The 26,146-nt window shown below is 42.7% G+C and overlaps 3 protein-coding genes across 8 annotated transcripts; 1 reads left to right on the forward strand and 2 right to left on the reverse strand.

Annotated features, from left to right (window-relative positions):
* Window positions 1-500: 500 nt before the first annotated feature.
* On the reverse strand, window positions 501-2,273 carry tpgs1 (tubulin polyglutamylase complex subunit 1). The gene is made up of 2 exons (XM_061696497.1): window positions 1,886-2,273; window positions 501-1,361 (listed from the first exon to the last, which is right to left on the reverse strand). The coding sequence occupies exons 1-2, from the start codon at window positions 2,251-2,253 to the stop codon at window positions 782-784; spliced, it is 948 nt and encodes a 315-aa protein (XP_061552481.1). The 5' UTR covers window positions 2,254-2,273; the 3' UTR covers window positions 501-781.
* A 1,718-nt stretch (window positions 2,274-3,991) lies between these two features.
* Window positions 3,992-19,265, reverse strand: LOC133412535 (inositol-3-phosphate synthase 1-A-like). 4 transcript variants are annotated; one of them, XM_061695881.1, is made up of 11 exons: window positions 19,214-19,265; window positions 12,514-12,638; window positions 12,275-12,436; window positions 10,755-10,884; window positions 9,804-9,997; window positions 9,572-9,721; window positions 8,142-8,357; window positions 7,837-8,001; window positions 6,458-6,571; window positions 6,136-6,353; window positions 3,992-4,408 (listed from the first exon to the last, which is right to left on the reverse strand). In XM_061695881.1, exons 2-11 carry the CDS (start codon window positions 12,625-12,627, stop codon window positions 4,216-4,218), a joined length of 1,656 nt encoding a protein of 551 aa, XP_061551865.1. In that variant the 5' UTR covers window positions 12,628-12,638; window positions 19,214-19,265; the 3' UTR covers window positions 3,992-4,215. The 4 variants fall into 4 exon arrangements, with proteins under 4 accessions (XP_061551865.1, XP_061551863.1, XP_061551864.1 ...); XM_061695879.1 differs by lacking the exon at window positions 19,214-19,265 and adding an exon at window positions 18,717-18,994; XM_061695880.1 differs by lacking the exon at window positions 19,214-19,265 and adding an exon at window positions 16,613-16,724.
* LOC133412536 (programmed cell death protein 10) lies at window positions 18,127-25,732 on the forward strand. Of its 3 annotated transcripts, none has more exons than XM_061695883.1 (8): window positions 18,127-18,274; window positions 20,222-20,485; window positions 21,209-21,262; window positions 22,076-22,193; window positions 22,282-22,408; window positions 23,408-23,486; window positions 23,577-23,659; window positions 24,910-25,732. In XM_061695883.1, exons 2-8 carry the CDS (start codon window positions 20,396-20,398, stop codon window positions 24,989-24,991), a joined length of 633 nt encoding a protein of 210 aa, XP_061551867.1. In that variant the 5' UTR covers window positions 18,127-18,274; window positions 20,222-20,395; the 3' UTR covers window positions 24,992-25,732. The 3 variants fall into 3 exon arrangements, with proteins under 3 accessions (XP_061551867.1, XP_061551869.1, XP_061551868.1); XM_061695885.1 differs by having other exon boundaries at window positions 20,295-20,485; XM_061695884.1 differs by having other exon boundaries at window positions 20,375-20,485.
* The last annotated feature ends 414 nt before the right edge of the window (window positions 25,733-26,146 follow it).

Here is a 26,146-nt window from a genome sequence, read left to right on the forward strand (position 1 = left end):
ATATATATATATATATATATATATATATATTATTTTGTGTGTAACTGTGACAATGTACATCTTTGTTTTGAAATTCAAACACAAAGTGCAGGGAGCTTCCAGGCTCAACAGCATGTTTTATAAAGTTAAAACAAATGTTTTTCCAAAATTTCCAAGTAACTGAAATGTTAATCTTGTGTTTGTTTTACATTCAAACAAAAACAACAAGTGGAGGGACTTCTCAGGGTCAGCAGCAACTCTCATAAAGTTAACAGAAACTTTACATCTAAATTTCCATGAAGTTTACCCAGTTTTAAATTGACCTTTTATCATCTGTCGGATTATAATCTAATATAATCTCGGATCTATCCCTAAATAACAGGGGTAAAACCTTGTATGTGTATGGGGGTGAAGAATGGACAGAGATGCCTGATGTTTTGTCAGTGAAAGTAAGCGGAAAGTGTGATGTTTACGCTAGTTTGAAAAGACTCTGTTGTCAAGGATGACACCCAGACTCTTACTTGAGGCGAGGCAGATTTTATTGTCGCCAGAAAATTCCTCTCCAGCAAAATGACAAAAATGGAGCTACCCACCTTTAGTTCTAAGTGGCTCACACCTTTTCGACTGACACTTCACACATTCAAACAACTGGTAGTAGAGAGGAAGGCTACAATAATCATTTATCGCTAGCTCAATGGCCCTGCTTTGGTCAAAGGACACAGAAGAGTTTGTTTACTAATGGTGCCATCGGTGATGTCCCAAGCCACCCGGAAATATGTGTGACGTCACGGAGAAAAGCAAGCTACGAGACCACTTTCACACAAGCGATAAAGAGTTTCGCGGCGGCGTTCTCAAATTCCTTGGCGTCCATGTGGCCAGCCGGGCCTCGCGCCTGCGCTTCAGTCATGGCGCACGCCACCTGGTGCGGCGACATTTTGGCGCTGGCCTCTAGGCGACGCAGCACCTGGACGCCGGAGGAGTCGGCGTCGCGCGACGTCTCCAGAGCCTCCCTCAGGGCGCCCAGCACAGCCAGGCACGGGGCCCGCAAAGCCGGCCCCTCGTCCGGGCGGCACACCTGAGCGTAGAGCCTCTGCGCCTGGCGGATGTAGTCGGAGAAAACGGCGCAGGTCAGCACGCCGTGGCGGAAGACGCCGTACGGGACGGCCTCGTGGTCGTGGCAGTGGAGGCGGCCCAGTAGCGGGGCGGAAGTGGAGGCCGGGACGCCGCCCTCGCCGCACAAACACCGCAAGGTCTGAGTGTAAAGGCCGCCACTCACGCCACCTCCCGTTGCTCCCGCGGGGCTGCCCTCGCCCGCATGCCGGAAGGGTCCCGCCAGGCTCAGGAGGTCGTAAGCCACACGGACATTGTTGCCAAATGCTGATCTAGGTTGAGAGACAACAACAAAAAAAGGACAAGTTACTGTATTGTATATTTACAGATAAATTACAATACAGGTGGGCATTGACTTCAGATTAACAATTTGTTTTATATATTAATAACAGCAACCTCTTCATATCAAAGTAGGATGTTATTGTTTCTTTGTACGTTATATAAATGAGCGTACTATATTTGGAACATTCAAAGGAGTCGCAGTCAAGTGATTGACCGATTTAGGTAAATATGGGCAGTGTGCTTTAATACTGAAATAATAAACCAACCGAGAGTTCAGACTTTTGTATTGTTGATGCCAAACAGTATATGCTTTTCCTGCCATGTTCAAAGTGTTCATAATTGTTATTAATGTCTCAAGAGGTAGTTTTCGTAAAATTGCAGCAGTGGGGTGGGGTAGGGCAGTTACCGGGGATATACCGCCACTGTAGGAGGGGGCCTGTGGCCCAGTAGTTTCATGCCGAGCAAAGCCCCTGGAGATGCGGATGTATGTTTGGTGTCGTGGCGTCATGGGTACCTCTGCGAGTGGTGGGCCAGGCGCAGGTGCCACAGCGCTCGGTTGAGTCGCTGCTGAGCCTGGGCGCCGCCTCCTCCTTCCTCGTCGTTCAGACGCGGCTCCTTGAGAGCTTCGTCGCCGCTCTCCACCACGGCGGCGGCCAAGCTGCCGAAGTGGTCGGCCAGGAAGCCGACGGGGTCGTCCGGCCGGGCCTCCACCATCTTCAACACGGCGCCGCGAAGCAGCTCGCCCACGCCGGCCTGCGACAGGAATTCTCGGTCGGCGTCCGGCCCGGAGGCTTTGGGGCCCGGCTCGGCAACCACCGCGGGGGGAGACTCCCCGGACACGGCGGACCGGCGCTTCTCTCTGTCGGCCATATTTGTTGACATCCCGTGTCGCAGCAACGGAAGTGAAAGGAGACGCAGAGAGGGGGGGGGGGGGGGGGGGAGAGAGAGAGAGAGAAAAAAAAAAAAAAAAAGCCTCTCTTAAAGGTACAGGAACTTGTTTCACGAACGCTACTGCGATGGCACTCTTATTTCATAAAGCCTGACTATTTAAATAAGACGATGATGCTAAATTTTGATTTATCCAGCCATCCTTTTTTTCCGTACCACTTATAAATAAGAGGGGAAAAAAAGTTTATTTCGAGATTTTTCAAAGGTAAAAACACTAAAAACACCAGCCCCTTAGTTCGGATGTGTGTACCCAATGAAGCCTGGCGAGACCGAGCCATTGTTTCCTTGTTTGGTAATAAACTGACACTGAGTCAGATTTTCTATCAATTTATGTGTATTCAGTGCATTTTAAAAAGTTTGTATTTTCTTTTCATCTGAAAAGTCTGCCTTTTTAAAATGTATGTATTTTTTCTATTTACAATAAAAAAAATCTATTTAATCACAAATATAATAAGAATTGTATATAAATCTAATCTAATTATGTGCAATTAATGAAGACAATAATGCTCAATTTTGATTCATAAAAATATAAAATAAGAATCAGGAGCTGCCGACGAGATGACGAGCTTCGTGGGCATCACAGTCCTTACAAATGTCTTCACCATGGGCCCACATGGCAGTGGGGACGGGGGGCACCCACCCCAGATTCATATTGAGCCCCCCACACACACACTTTTGCTGTTTAAGGGTGCATATAACTGGAAGTTCCGGTAGTGTGCAATTAGATAGGTTGCAGTTTTCACAGCTCCTGCAAATCTGACCCCCAAATACTTTAAGTAATTTGCAAAAGTGTGGGAATATTTTCATACAAAAAAAAAAAAAAAAAAAAAAGCACAGTTAGTCTCCTGGCCATCAAATGTGTCAAAAGAAACAAAAGCAGAAGGCAGACGTCAGGCAAACGCAACCACGCAGACTGCATCAGCAGCTGAAAACTCGAGTTACAAGCAGTGAAAGCAGAGCTAGCGTGTAGCATCGCTAGCATTCGTGTAGCATCTACAGGATTCAAACACTCTGAAACAAACTACCGAAGTGGTGGGAACGACAGGGTCTACATGCACTGCTAAAACAGCACATTTGACTTGAGTGAGCCTGGTTTCTTAAAAATTGATTGGTAGGAACATGCTGGCAGTATGCAGATTCCTTTTCACCTAATTAACAGCCTTTGAAAAGGTCTACCAGGCAACGCCGCTAATGGCGGAACTATGACATCATCATTAATTAGCCCGGTAAATTCATGACGTTGTTGAATGTTGGTAATGGGAGATTACCGAGGTTTGATGAACTGTTTTGGTCACCGAACCACTGCGTAGCTGGGGTGTTCTGATGGAACTTACACCCCTTTTCCATTGTACCGGTTCTACCCCCAACCAGCCTCGCTCCGCCCCGTGTGGTCGCTTCTCCGTGACACTTTCTCGAGGCCAAGCGACCTCCGACCTGGTTTCGAAAACGCAGGCCGAGGAGGGCCGTGACGTAACGGTCATCTGATTGGCCGACAGATGTAGGCCTTTCTTGAAATTGTGGCATCATGCAATTTTTATTTTATTTTTTTGAGAGAGAGAATATGAGAAGATACACTATTCCTTGTCTTGGATGTATGTAACTATTGAAGCCCGGCGAAACGGACCCACTCTTTTCCGCATCTTGGAGGTAAGTAAATTGACACCTAGTCAGATTTACGCCTCTATAATGGCTTTAATTATAGCAATATTGCATGAATGTGTTTGACGATCTTACAGGTGAAGACAGGGAATTAACAGCAAATATGGTGCAGACACGGAATTAACAACAAAGATGGACAACTTTTCATTTAAAGGTGCGCTTTTGCCTGTGTAGCAGTTTACTGTAACACGTTTCTACAAACAGTGCGAGATCCCAGTTTTGTGCAACGTTAGGCGTCTACTTGGAGTGCTCCACGTTGTCGTAGTTGTGAGCGTGGACGCCGTTGGTGACCCCTGTGTGGTTGGCGATCGCCTTCGTCTCCTTTTTCCGGGTGGCAGAGTCGCCTTTGACGTGCTGTGCGGACAGGAAGTTCCTCTGGAGCTTTTCTTCCAGCAGCATGTGACTCTGAGGGGGCAGGCCCAGACAAGCCCTGGGGAAAAAGAACACATTTCATCAAAACAGTTGCAAGAAAAAGCATGTGACCCACTAGCACTAGAAGGTCCAACTGCCTCCTGTGTGTGTGCGTGTGTGTGTGTGTTATTTTGAGAGCAATGCAGACAAAAAATGTATGCAAAGAAAATCTAAACACATAATTCGCTATTTGTCGTCAGATGACGATGACAATTGTCATTATAATGTAGTGTATAATGTAAAAATGCAAACTACTATTGCGAAGACATTTGCAACATTTGGTATGTGCGGAGGGGGCGGCGTGTCCGTGAGGGTGTGTCTCCGTAGTCTGATTTGTTGCCACAAATCTGCCACTGCCACTTGGGTCTCCTTTCTGCATCTCCCGTTAGTGTATTTACAGCAGCCTACACAGCGTAGAGTCGCGTGATTATTTTTGCACCGAACGGTCACCTGACGCGTAGCCCTTTTCCTGGGCTTGGTGTGGCAGGTTGTTGCCAAACCAGCTGCTCCTTTTCCATCCTCTTTCCTTGTAAAAACCTTTTAGCGAGCTCAGTTACGAGATGTGCCGTGAAGTCCACCCTTCTCTCTTTCACTCCGGCGCATGACTGTTTAAAGCACACGAGCATTCATCGCTGCCGTGTCGATCGTGTTGGAAAACACGGCGATGGTGAGCACCTTCTGATCAATGATGTCCACGCCACACTTCATGGTGTTATCGTCAGTGATTGTGTTGTGCTCCTTCCTTCGGTTGCTCCCAATCTCAAGGATGCAGACGGCCTTCTTTTGCTTGGGAGCATAAACTATATGTATCATATTGGGGGGGGGGGGGGGGGGGGGGGGGAGAATGGCCTGCAGGCCAACGACCCTCATTGACAGACAGGGCCTCCCTGCAAGGCAAGGCATCTTAACGATTGTTTTGGATTCTAAAAAGGTGTTTTCAACAACTGGTGCTACACTCACAGTTCACGCTACTGACTACAACACCATGAAGTATGGAGGCAGAGGAAGGAAGCGCTCAGCGGCCAAAAATGGAAAACAAAAAAAAGGAGGAAGGAGAAAGATCTCACAGGAGTGGAAAAAAAGCTTTTCAAAGCCGTTGAAAAGACAGTAGATAAGTGATGTCAGTGTAACAAGAGGAGGCTGGCAAATATGAAGGTTAGCTAAAGCTAGCACACTGTAAAACACATTATACCTGTTCTATTTTTGTTATCATTTCAATATATAGGTGTAAATCTGGAGTCCGCTTTGGGGTAGAAGAGCAAATAAATACATTTGACATGAATTTCCACACTACATTGTTATTGTCTACTCTGAATTTGGATTTTCTTTGCATACTTTTTGTTGTCTGCATTGCTCTGAAAAGAACAGACAGGAGGCAGTTGTGGGAGAGCAGGACAGGGGCCAAGTAGTACAATACTTAACCCTCAGCCGCTATGCCCTCCTTGACCAGAACACACAAACGCGACCGGTCTCAGGTGATTAAGGGTGTTAGGTCAAAACCAACCAGCCAAGTGGCTGTCCTGCGGACCTGTTGGGAAGTAAAGCCAAAGGTCTGCTCTCTGGACCTTCTAGTGCTAGAGTCTAATGACTTCTGCAACAGCTAAATCGGGAATCAGCAAACACAGAGTCCAATTAATGTAATGAGATTGGAGGTGTTGGTTAAAGCAAGGGCTTCGGCAATGGCTTTTGTGGCCCTGGAACACAAACGTTTGCTAAGCAGAAGAAGTGTGTCATCTTTGTCTGTACCTCATGATATTTTCTATGGCTGCCCTCTGGCGGAAGAAGGCGTTGATGACGGGGGTCCCCGGCGGGACCAGGGGCGCCTTGCATAGGAAAGAGAGCAGTACCAGGACGCTGTGGAAGGACTGGAAGTGGTCTTCGCCATCAAGCCGGAAGCTCACACGCTGGCACAGCTCAGTCAGGATGGCCAAGTCCATAATGATGGGGCTAGCCAGAAGAGAGTCCTGGTGGCCAAAATATGGCACATGTTTATATAGGAAATTGGCAAGAAACTCAGGGCTATCTGGATATGGCCGAAAGAGGACAGGAAGTACGTGACGAGACTCACCTCACAGGTGTTGTGCAGTACGATGGTGTTGAGGCCGCCCATCATGATCTCAGACGTGTATTCATCCAAGGCTCGCTTGCTGTCTCCCACATACGGAATGTACTTAATCACCACCTGGAAGGAACCACGTCACAGCGCTTCACTTTTTTCGTTTTTGTTACAGCCACACTGCAAAAGATAGGGGTGCCGAGCTCGACTTGAGGCGGTCATCAATTTTGGAATAATAAGATTTTTAACGTTGCAAAATGTGGAAAGAGTGACCCGCTGAATGCTTTCAGGATGCACCGAGCGCATTCGGAAAAGTACTCACAGTGCTTCGTTTTTTTTTTTTTAATGTGAATACTTTCCAGATGGGGAATGGGTCAAATTGGCCAAAGGTGGTTGTGCCAAACATGTTTCATCACATTAAAAAAAAAAAAAATGCATTAACAAAGTAATGTGATTGATTTTATTTTTTAATACATTTGTAAAAAGGAAGTTTTTTTTCACATTGTTATTATGCGGCGTTGTGTGAGGAATTTTCAAGAGGAAAAATTAATTCATGTAAATTTTGGAATAAAGTGACAATGCAACATATAGGAAAAGTGAAATGCTTTACAGTTTTCTACAAATTTTTCATTTGAGTAAATTTACAAAAACTTCAAATAAACTAACATTATGGGGTGCTTTGTTGTGGAAATTTGAGGGGGGAAATGAACTTAATCTATTTTGAATTAAGGTTGTAAAGTAACAAAGAGTGGAAAAAGTGAAACACTTCACTTTGTTCCATTTATTTTGTTTTAATACATTTGAAAAGTTTCAAAAATACTTTCTCATACTGTCATTATGTGTTGAATTTTGAGGGGAAAAATGAATTCAATCAATTTTTAAATAAGGCTGTGAAGCGCTACACTTTTCCCACATTTATATTTTTTTATTTATTAATTTCCACCCATTAAAACAAATAAATCACATTGTCATTATGGGGTATTGCGTGTAGAATTTTGAGGAAAATTGAATCCAGTAAAAATTTTGGGCAAAAATGAATTTAATCCATTTTGGAATTAGGGTGTAACACAATGTGGGAAAAGTGAAGCGCTTCACCTCTTTTTTTTCACTCTAATTAAAATTGTTTTAGTTTCCCATTATGGTTTGTTGTGTGTATAATTATATGGCACCTCACTTTTATCCACATTTAGTTTTTTCATTTCAATAAATTTGCAAAAATTTCAAACATGTTTTTCACTTTGTCATTGTAGGATTTGTGTGGAATTTTGAGGATGGGACACACACACACACACACATGAATTTCATCCATTTTGCAATATGGCTGTAACATAACAAAATGTGGAAAAAGTGAAGCGCTGTGAATACTTTCAGGATGAATGTGCGTCACTCACGCAGTGGTCGGGCTTCTCCCCGTGGCGGTAGAGCACGGGGTTGGAGCGCACCATGTCATCCACCACGTTGCTCTTGGTGATTTCCTTGGAGCGGAACTGCTGCGGCGCAGACAGGTTCTTGCCGTCGTTGTTGCCCAGGTGGTTGTAGCTTACGATGGACACCGGCTGATAATGGTTGGGGTGGGGGTCGGGGGGGCCAAAACGGGTCATTTAACGAGGGAACAGCTGTTATTTTCTCAGAACGAAACCAGTATTTTAAATTGAGGTCAAGCAGCATGGCAAAATGTCTTTTCGTCCAGCTTCACCTTGATTCCTGAGCTGACCAGGAAGTCCACCAGCACCGACTTGATCTTGGTCTGTCCGGACTTGAAGTCATCTCCTCCGATGAAGACGCCCCTCTGCTGCGCCAGCTCCACGGCGCCCGGTACGAACGTGTTCTGAGGGGAACCGTTGATGTAGGCGCACCCCTCCAGGATGCTGGCCACTGCGAACAGAGTGGAGGGAGACACCTCTGAGCCCTCCTGATCAAGGAGAGGGACACAAACAAACAAACGGTCAATAAAATGGCTGACTAGCTTTACATTAGCCAGTGCCAGATTATGAAAACAAACTAAAGTCGGAGTAGTCTTTAAACATTTTCACTAGAAGTCCTAATGTTACAAGCAGCTCTGGGGAAACTTTTTATTTTTTTTTGTGGTACCCCCAATGATTTTTGTTTTTAATTTTTTCAATTTGGTGTGCTTTGAGGGTCACATGCATAGCCGTGGTTCTCAAAGTGTGGTATTTTAGCCCCCTGCTCGAGTCAAACTCATTTTTGTTGCAAGCCACATCATAGTTATGGTTTTCCTCACAGGGCCCATTATGACCACAGAAAACATAAATGTGTGATCACTATATTATTTCATATAAACAATTGCCCCAGCAATTGATTGTAACTTACCGTAATTTCTCATGTGTAATGCGCAAAAAAAGCTTCAAAAGTCAATCGTGCGCATAATATATGGGTGTGGTAAAAGTTAGAAAATTCCTTTGCAATGAAATGAGGTTTATTAATGAATACATATTTTGAAAATGACATACATTAGTTTTAATGGTATGTGACTTCACAATTCAACATTCTATTTAAGTATCCATGAAATATAGCAAAATCTATATAATGCGCTCAATTTTGAGGCACCCTAATGTTATGGTTTCAATACAGTGTCTTGAATGTCATCAATCTCGACACCACTTTCAATCTTGGTGCAAAATGATTTAAATTTAAAAAATCATTCACACACAACAAAAGGGATACAGAGGGGCGACAAACACACTTAAGCCCTATTAACTTTATTACCTATTTAGGGCATAGTTAGTAACCCAAAGTGGCACAACACAGCATTTTTCACCACAATTAAAACAACATCTTTGCATGCTGGGATATTATCTGATGCTTGGACGGTGACATCATCATTAAAACACGGCGGCTTGCTGTCAGAGTTGATCTGACTAACTACTTGTAACTTATTTTTAAATCAATGTAAACATCCCGTAATTTATCAAGATGGAGGTCAGTCATCTATTCAGCACAGTAGATGCGATTGTGTTGATACTTTTATTAAAGCAACAACTTCATAAAAACAAGTTAAAAGTAAAGTAGTTAAAAACATCTGTGACCTGGAGTCATTGTTTCTCATTGCTTTCATTTTTCATATCCACTGTATAGCAATTTCTGGCAAAAGCGTTAATTTCTCACCTGGATGGCAGCCAGCAGGTTTTCCGCCGTGTCGTTTATGCCCGGCGCGACCTTGCAGAAACGCTCGGTGGTGGCAGTCCACACCACGATCACTTTATCCACACCGCTGATCTGGCGAAAGTCGCCGATGTCCGCTCGGATGCGCTCCACCTGGAAATCGGATCGCACGTGAACAACAGCGCCCCCTAGTCGATCAGGTGATACTAAACACGAAGAGAAGATTTAGCAAAACCTGCTCCGCCATGGTCCCGCCGAGTACGTTGTCGGCCCGGCTTTCCTGGTTGGCGGCGATGAATTCTGGGATGTAGATGGATGGTCTGGGTTTCATGGCGACCATATATGGTCGCAGCTGCTCTTGTAGCGACCAGTCCAGTACCTGGGCACGCTCCATTGCGCTTCCCAGATCCAGCGAAGAGATATCCCAGCCTCAGAACACATTCAATATAGAACAGCAAGTCAACATCAGTAACAAAGCTATCGTCTGCTTTGATGTAACTGGACCCTTGAGTTGGCTTGGTCTCTTATGCAAATTAGCCACACTAATTGGAACATGAGTACAGATTTGTGTGTCTAGACTGCCCAGTACAGTAAGGACACAATTAATCGACATTAATAATAAGCTAATTGTCTATTTTTACGCAAACGGACACTTGAGTCAGCCTTGTCTCTTGTGCACAATAATAACACGACAATTCATTTTAATTCATTTCATTCAATAATTGTTTATTGTAATAAAATTCTTCTGCAATAATGGTATAATCAATGAGAATTAATTATTATTCTATTATTAAAATAAGTAACAGACAGACAGCTAGATAGTCAGGTAGGAGTGGCAAGAAAAATGATTTGTGCCTATTGAAAATACATAGTTTTCTGAATAGATTTCTCATAAAATGCGATCTGATCCTATCAGTCAAGGATATTGACACACACACAAAAAAAACCTCAAGTGTTGTGGAAGTGGTTCGCTAACTGAATGAAGTTTTAGCCCACCAAGACAATCAGGGAGGTGCACAGATAGACCCCGTGCGGTGCTGCAGCCCTGGATGAGAAAAGTCCCCGTTCACCTGGAGCCTCGAGCCTCGTCGACTGTCTACACTTTTAATATGTTTAGTGCACATGGGCACCTGTGTAACACTTACAGTATGTGCGCCCTTGTATATAGACACAAGACACATTTTACCATCAAAGACGATGTCGTTGGGGTGCACCATGGGTAGCAGATCACAGAAGGGCACGTTGACCTCGCCGTCAGGCCCTGATCCGAGACACACGGTGGAGGCCTGCAGCAGTGACCCGAAGTAGTTGGCTTTCTGAAAAGAGAGATGACATCATAGGACAAAATATATGTCACAGTTTGCCATATAAAGTCATAGTCCCAAGTGTGTGTTAAGCTGCGATGAACATCATCTACAGCGCTGGTCCTCATTAAAGTAGCCTTACGGTGAGCAGGAGCCAAGCCCAGTTGACTCTGGAGGCGAGGCGGCCTACATTCTGGACTTGTCGCCATCCAATCACCAGCCTGGATGTCCCCACTCCAGCGAAGAGCTCTAGTAGGAGAGCGCCGGCCGGCTCTTCTATGCTTCCTTCTCTCTTATGTTCCTCATTCATCAACTCTGCAAAGTATTCTTTACATCTATCTGTCACACTAATGGAACTAGTTAACAGATTTCCATTTTTCTCCTTAACCACCCTAACCTGCTGCACATTCTTCCTATCGCTATCCCTCTGTCTGTCCAGCCTCTATAGATCATTCTCGCCTTATTTGCTGTCCAACCTGGCATACGTGATCACATGCCGCGTTTGGCCTTTGCCCTCTGTCGCATCTCCTTGTATTTTTGTCCGCTCAGTGTCCCACTTCTTCTCGGCTAACCTCTTGCCTTGATTTCCTGTACTGTGAGGTTCCATCACCAAGACTCCTTCTCCCCTTTCCTACCAGAAGACACACCAAGTACACTCCTGCCCGTCTCCCTGATCATCTTGGCTGTAGCGGTCCGGTCTTCTCGAAGCTCCTCCTGCCCGCCGAGAGCCTGTCTCACCTCTTCTCGAAAAGCAACACAACACTCTTTCTCTCTCAGCTTCCACCACACGGTTCTCTGCTCTGCCTTTGTCTTCGTAATCTTGCTCCCAACCACAAGGGTCATCTTACACACCGCCATCCTATGCTGCGTGCTTCTACCGCCGCTCTTATAGGTCGCCCTATGTTCCTGCCTCTTCTGGAAGAACGTTTTCGCTACAGCCATGTCCAGTACAACGAATTGGATTCTTGTCGAAATGTCTGCTATGTACACTAAATATGTGTGCCAAAGAACAACAAACCCCCTCCTATGTACTATATGTTGTTTCCAATGCATGCAGAGGACAGCTAATTTTGCTGTTGTAGCGACTGGATCCAGTGCAAATTGGTACTCAGTAATGCCGGTTTGTGGAAAGTAAAGTTATCCCTCATATTATATTTAACAAAAAAAAAATAAAACAATTCTGGCTGTTATACCGCTCAAGTTTTTCCTGTCCGTTCAGTTTGAATGGAGCAGGAGCCAAACGGGAAACTCATTTGCCGATCACAGGCGAGATCCGAAGTGTTTCAGGTGCTGGTGCGCAGAGTCCAGTGGTGCCAGGGCTTGGTCCCAATCCCCCACAATAAGAAGGGGCTTAGTGCAGACCACGAGAACATCGTGTTTAAAATACATGGACCTTTCTCACCTTGACTCCAGTCTTTGTGTTCCAGGTGAGCTTCATCTTGTTGGCCAGCACGGCCGCTGTGACCGTGGCGCCGTTGTTGCCGCCCCAGCCCACCAGCATAACCCCCAGCCTGGGCACGTGTGTCTCCGTGCGAAGGGTCATCAAAGTGGAGCTGGGCGTAACCTATATGGCATTACGTGCCCGGTCAGCATGTGTGCAGAGGACATTCGAACAGGGTTAGGTTTTAGGGTTTCACTTACGGTGACGGTACTGCCATCTTTGTGCACTGATGTGGTTTGGTAGGAGTACTGAGCTTCAATGCAATTGTCCGTGTACTTGACGTTGGGACTGTTGATATGAATCTTGACAGACATGTTTTGCGATTCTACAACAAAAACACACAGGATGCAATCAGGCGGGAAGTGAACGACAGCAAAAATGATACAGAAACGGCGAGAAGCATGCTGTGGAGATCTGCGCATGTGGCGCTTGCAACGGACACATTCAGCCGAACATTCGCGCATGTTCCGCTTTTCAGAAGACAACACTGGCAACGCTGTTACAAGAATGAAGCCGTAATATTTTATGAACGACGTCTACATTTTATGAGGGGGGGGAAGCCAGTTTTACCAGAATACTTGCAAAATACTACAGGGGAAATTTTAACGTTTTATGAGAATAAAGCTGAAATATTTCAACGATAATGTACAAATATTGTGGGGGGGGCATAGTTTTATGAAAATAAAGTTATTATATTACACAGGAATGCAGTTGAAATAGAAAGTTGAAAGAGGTGACTGATCCGAAACTTATACGATATTCAAAATCTTGCTAAACACACACACCGCCAACATATAATAGTCACGCTTGAAGAATCATGTGCAGAAAAATATATTAATCAGATGATCGTAGGGATTAGAAACAAAACTGAAGCCCTGAAACAACAAGGAAATACGACCGGTCTGATTGCACTTCCTTGTTCAGTGTCGCGGCTAAAAGTGATGGGAAGTCTCCTTTTAATTGTTATTTAGGACCGCAAATTTCTGCTTTCAGTTATTACTGCCAAAGTCATTATGATTGTTTTTCGTTTTATGAATGACCGTAGTTTGAATATGTTGTGCATCTTGGGTCAAAGATGTGTGTTTTGACATTTTGCCAAACGCTGATCCTGCATCGTTTGTGCGTACGCCTGGTCCGAAGATGTTTTAAATTTGTTCGCAGAGTATGAACAAAAACAACTACGAACATATTGACAAATCACAGGTTTGTGCGTCGAACGTGCGTGCGTATGCATGATGTAAGCAGAAATCTGTGCATACGCACGGTGAGTGAATGAGGCCCATCGACGTGTCTTTTTACACTATCATCGGGGGATGATAGTGTAAAAAGACACGTCAGACTGCCTGACACGAAACTTTTGTTTTTGTTTTAGGTCACTCCCATTTGGGCCTGCATTCCAGGGAATGCATAAAGACTCTATAGACACTTCGGCTTTCAAACCACTCGGACAACAAAAGAGTCTCTGGAGGCTTTTAGAAAACAAGATGCATGGCGGCTCGTAACAATGGATGTTATGCAACGCAAGCTCATATGCCAAACTTCGGTACGACTTGTCTCAAGTGAAGTTATGTTAAGTACTGCCTCCGACTTCAGACCCTTTCCAGTGGAATTCTACTGATGCCGAGATCTGCAGCGTCACCTAACGCTTTACTCGTGATGCCGTTTGGGAGTCTTTTGAGAGTTCCCTTGACAGATAGGTGCAACACTCGGCTGTATAAATGCAAAATAAAGTCACTGTTGAACGAAACATACAGTAAAGTTGGGGGAAATGCATTAAAAAAATAAATAAATAGATACAATTTTAACGTGCAATCCAACAATGCAGTGAAGGAGGGGTGGGGAAATTTGGGTATGATCATGCAAAATAAGGTCAACATTCAAAGAGAAACCGGTTAAATTGGGGGAAATCCCAAATATAAAAAAATGTATCACTATTTTAGAGACCCTGTAAGGTGAATTCAGAGATTCGTTTTTTAAATACATTACACATGTTTGAATATAATTGCTGAAAACATGCAAAGACTCAGAACAGTGAGATATAGAGTCAAAGTGTTGTTTTTACCATTTTGTTTTTCCTGATTTTGGGGGGCATGGCTAAAACTGTCCCCAGCGATGCACTTCAGCATTGGGCCGAATATGTCCGAATATATACTGAATATGTTCGATAAAGATTTTTTTTTTTCAAAAACATCTTTCCGAGGACCCTTTAGTTGCCTGATGTAAAATACACAAAACGCAGCAATAATAGTGAAATTATAACAATTGCGAATTCCGAAGAATCCGTCTTTTATTCCCTGCTGTCTGTCTTTCAAAACCATCAAAATATTCACAAATAGTCACATCGAATCGGCGGTTCCGTTGATGTGATACTGAATTCGCATAGGGGGCGACAGAACTCATGTATTAAAGGTTTATGCCAGTGGTTCTCAAGAAATGCATCCGTGTATGCTTCCGTCTGTTGCTTTTAGCACGGCACAGCGTCGACAAACCGCATTCATTTTGTGTATTTACAGCCAAGTTGCGATGACAGAACTCCGTATCACGTAGCGATGTTTAAGGTGGGCATTTGCTGTTGCGGCGTCAGTGTGGCATTAGCGGGCACATCTAATAGGAGTGATTTCAGAGTGCTAATAATAATAATACACGGACATGAAATAGAAGCTTTACTAGATTTGCCAGCGCACTGTAGAAACCCAGCTAACAGACGTACTTATATGGCAGCCATATTTGTGGGCGCAACGTTCCCTATCAAAGGCAAGGCATGGACATTGAAAATAAATATGCTTGCTCATTTCTCAACTGACTTTCACGAGGTTCACGTTTTTTGTCAATTCATGTGTTATTAATACAGAACATTTGGGGGGAAAAAAACAACCCAAAAAACATTCTTACCTACGAAAGGATACGCCTACTTCCCTTGTGATTGTACGTGGAATGCACCGACACTTTGCCCCTACTAGCTTAGCGTCGCTGTCGCATGTTGTATGTAGTACCTATTGTTCATATCTATGACAGCAATAGCCCAACAAGTGGGAAAAGCATCCATGCTAGTTCAACAACTTCCAAATATGGGAAAGATTACACCGGACATGTATTAGCCAACAACCCTTTTTGAGGATTGTAGATATAAAAAATAAAGAAAATAACAGACTTTGTTGTGAAATTATATGAGAAAGGCAACAGCAAAATTCACATTAATTCACAGTAAATTTTCATTGAATTGATTTATGTTGTACTTGTTGAAACTCATGTTTTATTGGTGTTGTTCTTTGAACACAGTGATTTTGTGGGGTTCATTTTGTGCACAGATGAAATATATAGGTGTTTAGATTTTTAAATAAAGCATCCCCCCAGCCCCGCATTACGAAGGGTTCCATAAATGTGCGTATGAAACTTGTGGGATTGAGTACCTCCAATAAGGTTCCGAACCACTGGGCGAGGCGGATATATTTTCACGGCTCAAACCTGTAGCGATGTGCTGGCATAAGAAAGACGCTAGATGACGTAGCATTCATTTTTCAGCACTGTGTGGTTTCACATATTCAGCGGACACGTCTGCAGAGTTTGAGAGCGGGGACAATGGCTTGATTTTTCACGATTTTTAAGCCTCATTTTATATACTTGGTGATTTTTTATCATTTAAATTTGTCAGGGTTGTTAACAACACTCTTTATTATTATCTCTGGTTGTGTCTAATTTACATGACATTTTCACGAAACAGGTACTTCAACTTGCATTGTAGCAATGCAATGAAGGAGGGCTGCAAAAATAAAAATAAAAACCACACATCGGGTATAATAATGCAAAATGAACTTGCTTGAAAGTCCACATTTAAAGAGAAACATCGGAAAGTGAGTAAAATGCCTTAAGAAACACCATTTTAACATGTGATTTAATTGAGTAAAATGCCTTTGAGAAACAATTTCAAAATGTGGATAGGCTCCAGCAGCCCGCGACCCTCGTGAGGATAAGGGGTAAAGAAAATGGATGGATGGATGAATTTAACAATCCACTGAAAGAGGGGTGCAGGCCAAAAAAAAAAACACACCACCAATTCAGGTCTATTAACATCAACATGCAAGTCATTTTCTGGAGTTTAAACATGTTTCACAGCCACAGTTGGTCATTATGTAAGACATATCGGTCTGACGATAGGGCTGATTTCCCACACAACAAAAGAAAAAAAAAAAAAAAAAGAAAAAAAAAAAGGGGGGGGGGGAGATTTCTATTGCGACCTTAGCAAGTGGCTTTCCAACGAAGAGCGAGGAATATTAATGACTGTGATGCTATACTACTTACGTGTGTATGCTGCGTGTGCGTCTCGGTGCTGCCGCCGCTGCTGTTGTTTGGCAATGTGAGCAAGTGAGAAAGTTCCGCAAGCTTCCACAAGCCGGGCTGCCTGCCAATGAGTTTTCTGCGAACCCCCTCGCCCTTACTTAAAGCCCCCTCCCAGCGCCGTCTAGCGGCCATGGGACTTCATACTAATGGTTAAGGACACTGTAGGCTATTTAGGTCTTATTTTTAGACATGCAATAAACTGACAAAAACGGGACTTTGACGCCAATTGTTACGTAATATAAAATAAAACATACAGGCATACTCAGTGGGGATTTCGCAATGAGGGTCCAGTGGAGGCCCCCCCGGAGAATAAAGCCCTCATCGATGGAGCCCATCCCAGCTATCTTCGGGAGAGAGGCGGGGTACACCCTAAACTGGATGCAGCAAATCGCAAGGCACATTTAATTTAATTTAATTTAATTTATAACCAATTTACAGTCTTCGCAGGTACGGGAAAAACATGCAAACTCCACACAGGCAGAATTGTGAGGCGGATGTGCTAACCAGTCGGCCACCGTGCCGCTCGGTATTTCACATTGTTAAAAAAAAAAAAAACATCTCTTGATCAACTATGTTGAATCTAGGTGAATAATCTAGGTGTAGAATACTTTATGTCCTATTTGACATGTTTAATCTTAATTGTATTCCCAGTGATTTTGGTTTTCATGAAGAAAACCATGGAGAAGACTAAAAATATGTAAAATAATAAGCCCTCCCCGTCAACGGTTGCTTTCGGCCACCACACTAAAAATATATATATATATATATATATATATATATATATATATATTCTCATGCAAACTTTGAAGAATGACTAGATATCAGCTCTCAAATTAAACTCCTATGATCTATTTTTATTGTCATCATTTTATCCCCCCCCCCCCCCCCCCCAAGACTCTACAACATATCCATTTTCTCTTTGGCATCAACAAACAATTGAGCGTCGAAGAAGACGACCAAAGAAGAAGAAAATAAGAAGACAAAAACGATGACGTAGCGACCACAGATATTAATAAGTAATCCGACACGCCCTATTTGAGCTGCGTGCCTATGACGACTCTAAACTAGGAGGGTCAAAGTCTTCCGGGCATTCAATGTGTAAGGACAGCAAGAAAACCAAAAATTCCAAGGATGCCGTTGTACTGCATACGGTTACGGACAACGCCGTACAAATATGATGAGAGCTGGGAGTAACTTTTCACAGGTTTAAAACATCTATAAATATATGCCTACGCCACTGCTATATTATAGCACACGCTTTGATTTTGAGAAAAAAAAAGTACATCTCATGAAAATCAGCTGAGAAAAGAGCAAGTTACGAGTTGAATGTCTTTGACGAGAACGTGACCCTCCCAAACATGGCCGCCATGTAGACACGTTGGTTGCCCGAGCTGTTAAAACGCGCTAGGGTATCTAGTATTCCAATCTATGGAAGCGCCCATCCCTCCTCTCTGATTGGCTGAGCGCGCGTGTACGTCGCAACGGTCCGGAAGATGTCGCTCTGGCCAGTCCTAAAAAACTTCCGCCTTAACTTGTAAAGAAAACATAGCTGCTGTAAAAAAAAAAAAAAAAGGGATTTTTTCGGACGACGTAAGCGCCCCTGTTTAAGGGGTCCGAACACAGGTAGAGCTAAGCACACGCTTCACACCTTGTGGCACATCCGTGGCGTAAGCACTTTGGCGACGCCGGTTTTTCTTTTGTGGGGCCGAGACAAATGTTAACGATTTGCGCTCGATAAGCTAGCACGTCCGCCGTGTTGCGGTGAATGCTGCTAACACTTTGGCTAACACATAAGTCATGGTTGGTCATCGAAACTTGGCTGAATTTGACACTTAAAGCTGTCTGGTGTCCCGGGGAAAGCCGATTCAACCGTCTCGACGCGTTAACTGTATCGGTAGAGCCGAGTGCTCCGTCGGCTACTTTCGGAGCTAGGATAAGCACGCTAGCCGCCGCTAGCGCAGGCTGCGTTCAAGGTAGGCTTGGCGAGAAAACACACTTGTATTAAGGACGCATTCAATGGCGGAAAGATGTCCTGTAAATTAACATTCGTGGGTGATTTTCTTACCTTCTTACGTCGTTTATTATCCAAACGGGTTTATATACATAGATATCCAAACACCGGCAATGTGGACCGCTTACACTTAGCGAATTTTTAAAAGGACTCAGGTTGGACTGCCACTCCCATCTCTGTCGCGCTCTCTCTCTTTCGCTTTCTGTCACACACGCACAGCTCTTCCTAGTTCCACTATGTATAGAATTGTCATTTTATTTATTTAAAATATATATTTTTTTTTTTACCCAAAAGTGTCTTCACCCAACCCACTTCCGCATAAGGCAAAACTGACCGAAGTACTTCCTCCCGCTTCGAATGAATGACAAAGGGAGCTGTGACAAAGCAACCCCTGGGTCTTTCAAAAATATTGTATTTTTTAATTAATTTTTTTTTTTTTGTCTGTTCCACAATGTCACTACAGAGCCACCGAGAGTACAATACTCGATGTTTAAGCTTCATTCGTGTTTACCCATACATGATATACATGTATTTAACTTTTACATACATACATTTTAGCAAGTTCGGCTTCAAACAATCAAGTCATCAAATCGTAGCCATCCTCGTTAGCGTAGCATAAACCGGAAATCAACTATCTCGTTTTCCGGTACGGGTCATGTGATGTTTTGCCAATAGCCGTCGTCAATAAAGTCTTAAGTGTGTAGGAAAATATTACAAAGGGGGAAACTAGCCAATATTACAGGAATACGGTCACAATATTGTTGACAATATTTGCAAGAATAAAGTTGAACTATTACAAGAGCAAAATAGCGAGTTTATGAAAAGATAGCAGGAACATTACAAGAATAAAGCCAATATACAACAGAGGGGGGGCCTTGCCGAGTTACATGAATAAAGTTAAAATATTTAAGGGGAGAAAACCCTTGATATTTGAAAGAATCAAATCTCGATATTACAGGGGAAAATGTAATTTTACAAAAATAAAGTATACATAAGCAATAGTTACTAGACAAAATCGTAATAATATAAAGATGGAGAAAAAAACCCTCATAATTTTACCCGATTTATTCCTGTCCAAATATTGCAGCAAATAGTCTGTTTTACAAAAATACATTCAAACTGTTACAAGCGGAAAAAAATCAAATCAAAACATTACAAGAGAAAGAGCTGGCAATTTTTACAACAAATAAATCTAAATATTACAAGAGAAATTTTGCAAGAATAACATTTAAATATTACATTGTGAAATCCTAACTTTACAAGAATAAAGCCATTGTATTACGAGAATAAAAGATAAATACATAATTTACAAGGGAAAAAATTTAATTTTACGAGATTCAACTGTTACTCTCAAAAACTTTTCCGACAATATATAAAGCAAGAATTGGGTCGAAATATCGTCGACGGGGAAAAACCTTTAAAGGAACAATAATATTAATACGTGAAAACTTATAAGAATAATATCATTTTGAGGTAACCAGATCTTGTGTTAACTAGGTTTACTTCTGATTTTCCCTTTTGTGTTTTTTTTTTTTTATTTTTTTTTTTATTTTATAAAGGTCGTCGTCCTGTGGAGAGCACTTTTTTTTTTTTTTAAAAGAGCATGCATGTGTGTGTGTATATGTGATTGAGTTTGTTTGGGTGTGTATGCGTGCGTGCGTGTGCGTGCATGTGTGTGTGTGCGTGTTACCCCCCCGACCGCCATTTGACAGAGAGCCACTCCTCCCTGGAGGATGACAATGGAGGAGATGAAGAATGAAGCGGAGACAAACTCGATGGTATCCATGACACTCTACACTGTGATGTACCCCGTCTTTAACGAGGTAAAGGACATGTTTTTAAATATCATTTTAGTGGTGTTGTTTCCTTTTTGGCATAGTATATCAAAGTTAATGTGTCAAGTAGGGGTTGAACCGATGAGTCGACGAGTCAACTGTGATACTCCGCAACCAAGTTTAACGCTTGAAGTCGACTTATCGCGAATGATGGTGTTTTTGGCGTCTCGTCTTCTGATCGGCCAATTTACAGTGGACTTTTTACCTTGCCCGTCTGCTGCCGTCACCCGAATGTAACACATTCTGGAGCAGCGGGATGTCCGGCCAACACGGCGACACAGTCTTCATACATCCCTGTGGGTCCAACAGTATGAAAATAAGGCGGTAGTGGATGAACTATCTTTTAAAAAAAAAACAAAAAACATTTAAATACGTTTATTGGTTTTGCATGATAATTTGGGCTGGAAATGCCCAGGATGCCCGTTTTTAGCTATTCTAATTTGTGTTAAACACCTGGCAGATGAGGCAGTTGGATTTCTCTTTAATATCCAATATGTAAATAAGTTTCGCTCTGATTGGATCGCTGTTGTCCTTCATTTGAATATGGAAAACAGCTTTGCTCTGAACGGTAGTTGTGGCGGCCACGCGTTAGCTCTTTCGACGTTGCCTTGTACTATCACCGTGAAGCAGAACCACGACTATGCGGGATCACTGTACTGTACATGTCTGCGTTCGTCACTGACCCTGTGCACTTTCTGCTTGCTGCCTAAGCTGGAGAGAATCAACCTATCGGCAGCTCAGACTCTCAGAGCAGCCTTCATCAAGGTAAATATGGGAGTGAAACGTATTGCCATTTTGTCAATAAAATCGTGACGTTACAAGATTCAATTCGTAATACAGTATTATCACTGTTGCCGTTACTGGCATTTTTACCAGATTGTTGCTGTACAGTATTATTACAAAGATTTAGTCATAGTATTAAGAATAAATACATATTATGAGAACAAAATGTATTACATGAAAAGCTGTAGTATGTTAACATTAAAAAGAAAAGAAAAACTCAATTGTAGTAGTTGTAAATTACAAAAAATACAGAAACAAATCCTTTGAGGTCATTGTTGCAAGTCAAATAATACAAAAATAGAGGAATATTTTGTACAAGTTCATTTTGTACAATAAAAAATGAAAGCGATAAAATGTAAACTATCGCGATCAATCGACCGCAATATAGCGGGTGTTTACTGTAGTGTATAATCATAAATGATACTTTAATGAGGTAGTGGTACACTTATGCAATCATTTTTGAATTGATGTTAATCGTATGGTTGTGGTAATGCTCAAAATGAAGTGGCTTTACCAATGAGAGCTGGCTGCTGGCCCCTGTAGTCGGAAGCCTTTGTGTTTTGTTTTTTAACAAAGTTCTTGTTCACAGTAACGTAGTTTGCAAATATGATATCTGGAGTCACTGTCAGTCAAAACTATGGTACGCCACGGTCATGCTGTACCTCCTCAAAAAATGGTCCGACCCAATCATGTGCCGGTGCTACTAGTGCAAAGGTTAGCGTAGAGCCCTGCACACTGCTACAATACTTTTTTTTTTTTTTTTTTTTTTTTTTCCCCCCCCCCTTTTTAAACCAGGCAGAGAGGGAGAACCCCGGCCTGACGCAGGACATCATCATGAAGATCTTGGAGAAGAAGAACGTCCAAATCAACTTCACTGAATCCCTGCTGCGCATGGCTGCCGACGACGTGGAGGGTGCGTATACAGGACAATGTTCATCGCGTACCCCGGCCACACCCGCCCCGCGATCGCGTCTGTCAATGAGCCAAATCCTCTCGCGCAGAGTTCATGATCGACCGGCCCGAGCAGGAGTTCCAGGACCTGAATGACAAGGCCCGAGCGCTGAAACACATCCTCAGCAAAATCCCAGACGAGATCAATGACAGAGTACGCTTCCTACAGACTATAAAGTGAGTGCTCTCTGGTGGATTTCACAAAACTTGAAATTGCGCATTCTCGTTCGGGTTGCAAAGGGCTGGATAATCTCCAGTAAATTTCCTTGGCAAATTAAACTGTGAAATTTTGAAATTAATTAACATGGGAAGAAACATTTTCTGGTGACACAGTGGATGACTGGTTGGCACATCTGCCTCACAATTCTGAAGAGCGGGTTTCAATCCCCGGCCCCGCCTGTGTGGAGTTTGCGTGTTCTCCTCGTGCCTGCGTGGGCTTTCTCTGGGCACTCCGGTTTCATTCCACATCCCAAAAACATGCATGGTAGGTTGATTGGAGACTCTAAATTGCCGTAGGTGTGAATGTGAGTGCGAATGGTTGTTTGTCCCCTGTGATTGGCTGGCGACCAATCACAGGGCACAAATAAATTTTACATGGATGTCTTCTTAAGTAAAATAATGCAATTAAGAAGCATGTCATTTCAACAGATTTGTAAGTAGAACTAACAAGTCAATATTTTATTGAACAATCAGTTATTTCATTGAAGGACAAAACACATCAACGTTGATTTAATTACTACTCACCCCACCGGCCAAACCAATTTAAAAAAAATTGCAAAAGTGCACCGCGGGCTCCAAAAAGGAAGTGTTAAATGAAAAGAGCCCTCTCCCTCCCAAAAAGTCCTATTCAAAATGCAAATAAGCAGGATCGAAAGCATCTTCCCTCAAGCTTCTCAAGCCTACGCTCTGCATTGGAGAATTGGAGAATTGCAATTGAGAATCAGCTTTTGCTGGCCTACTATGTTACAAGACGCACAAGGAATTTGTCTCCAGTAGTTAGAGCCACTCTCGTATGACAATAAACAGCCACTGTGACAAAATATACATTTAGGACATAAAAAAACACGAGTATGGAAAGTCATTGAGCAATGAAAGTGTTCCATGAAAAGTTTCCAATATTGAAAATTCCTGAAATGTTGCACCCCTAGTTCTCATTGGTTGTTTCCCCCCATACAGAGACATAGCCAGCGCCATTAAAGAGCTTCTGGACACGGTCAACAACGTCATTAAGAAATATCAGTACCAGAATCGCAGAGTGAGTAACCCCATCCATTGACGCTTCAAGTTGTTGTCCTTTGCATGCCTTAAATATTTTCTGATTTTATTTTTTTGTGTGCTGGTCAAGGCCCTGGAGCATCAGAAAAAGGAGTTTGTGAAGTACTCGAAAAGCTTCAGTGACACCCTCAAAACCTACTTCAAAGATGGAAAGTAAGTACCAGACAGCGCGATGCAGTTCATTTTAGATTGATGATCTTCTCATTTTCTCATATCACAAAGACCTGGTGTTTGAACAGCAGTGTGTAGACCTGTTACATCCACAGCAGATCACGGACGAGCCTAAACTCAGCAACCGGTAGTGTTGTGCTCAAGACCAAAACTTGCCTTAGACCAGAAGTCACCAAGACAAGACCAAAACCTTTGGGGAGTTGAGATCGAGTCAAGACCAAGACGGAGAAAAGCCGAGACAAGTCGAGACTGTGACAAGTCCAAGACTGTAAAAATCCATTTTAAAAACCATAGCAAGGTTGAACAGTTAAAAGAGCATTCCCTCTTTAGTTAACATTTTCCTTTCATCACATTTGGCACAATGTCTGCACCTCCTTCAAAGCACGAGATGAAAAAAAAAAAAAAAAAATCAACAAAATTCTTTCAAAAAATAGATCCTTGTAAATATTTAAAATTAACATTTAAAGAGCTTGGTTGCATTTTAGAAACATAAGAGAAGGCAGCATTTTGTGTCCTGAACGTGCACGGTGGCGTCTAATACTAATGACCCCTCATTATTGTGAGACCCGGCTACAATATTGACGTCACTCTGCCATTTCCCCTGTGCACACTTCACGGAGCACAGCGTATCCTGGCTCTCGTCAGGCGCGCTTGTGCATCAGATGTACGCTCTAAATGCTTATTGTCCGTGTACAGATATGTACTAGATAGATGTACAAGGTGTGTGTGCAAAAAAAAAAAAAAAAAAAAAAGTATCGGATCAGAATCAGAATCAGAATCATCTTTATTTGCCAAGTATGTCCAAAACACACAAGGAATTTGTCTCCGGTAGTTGGAGCCGCTCTAGTACAACAGACAGTCAATTTACAGAACACAGCGTTTGTGTCGCAATATTCATTATGTTGAGAGATATCAGTGCCGCGAGTTTGACGCTAATTTCCGTTAGCTCGTCAATGGTGTTTTTCATCCATTATGTGTTGGCTACGAGCTTGTGATTTGTCTGAACAAAAACGAAGATAAGACACAAAGTCTGTGATGTATTTGAACATTCAATAGGAGTAATTCTTTTATGTGTGTTTAGTTTTAGAAACGCAAAACTTTCAACTGGAGTGTCAATAAGCGATTTGAAGGAAGCAACGTTCACGTTCTCCTTCCAACTATGTTAGCACCATGTCAATTTGTCGTCCTCCTGTTGCTTCACTGCTTAGTACTGTTGTCTTTTTGTTTGCCAGGGCGATAAACGTCTTCAACAGCGCAAATCGGCTCATCCACCAAACCAACCTCATACTGCAGACCTTCAAGACTGGGGCCTAGCACAGTGAGGACCACGCAGTCCGTGGGGAAACCCCCCACCCCAACCCTGCAGAGGCGGTAATGGGTGGTAATGGCTGCTTGGGTGGGCATGGGATTCGTGCTTGGAGCGCCTGACCCATATTTGTAAATTAGAAGGAGATGATTTTAGGGTTGGGGGTCCTCAGCAGGAGAGACTGAAAAGTGCCATTTGTATAGTCAATGAGGATTTTCCAGTCTCCAGCTGAAATAGGCCCAAAAGTCTGCTTGTTTGATTTTATTTGGACAGTTTTAATTTATAACCCTGATCCGTTTTTTTTTTTTTCGTGGAGTAGTTTGAGGCGAGGTGTTTATTAAAGACTAATTGCCATTTTTCTAATATATACATGTTGATCATTTTACGTCAAAAAAATAAATAAACAAACATTGCAACAATTCTAGCTACATGTAAGAGAAAGCGTCCATTTTGTGTCCTCGTCGCACGGGCAGATTGACAAGTCTGGGAGGCGGCCGTTTTAAGACCCCGAATTTCAGTCCTCTTCGTTTATCTTGACCACCGCAATGCCAAATGACTTCCAAGCACTGTGTTGTGCACCTTACTTCTTCTCATCATCATAATAAAAAGTCCTGCAACATTCCCTTCTTTTCAACAGAGTGTCTTTACAAGCCAAGACGCTGTCCTCGCTGTTGGAGGTTGTAAAGAGAGAGAAATTCTGTATTTAACTTATCCTGGTTGCAAATGTTCAATAAATAGTGTCCAAATGACCACTTTATGCTTTTTGTTGTTTCTTTTGTTTTGTCCACTGTTGCCTTTTTATAGCAGCATCTTGGGGCCTTGACTTGACTTTTAATTCGTTCCACGACTGCCCTCGGAATTTAGAACACTCAAATCGTCTTTCCGCATTGAAATGGATTTAAATGCCATCCGTAATCCGTTCCTGCCACCCCACCCAAAAGTGTAACTTTTTTCAAATAAGAAAAAGAGCATTCTACTTTATTGTCCTTTACAAAAAGTTTAAAAAGTTATTCTATAACATAATTAAATCGAGTGTCAAGAATTGAAAGAGTTGGATATCATAATTTACTGCTTCAATTTTGTGAACTTCGTATTGCTCCTTCTGATGCATGCACTTTTGCCACCAGGGGACAGTATAATAGATGCATGCATGTAGATTTAAA

Source organism: Phycodurus eques, chromosome 14, assembly GCF_024500275.1.
Source record: "Phycodurus eques isolate BA_2022a chromosome 14, UOR_Pequ_1.1, whole genome shotgun sequence".
Classification (NCBI taxonomy): domain Eukaryota; kingdom Metazoa; phylum Chordata; class Actinopteri; order Syngnathiformes; family Syngnathidae; genus Phycodurus; species Phycodurus eques.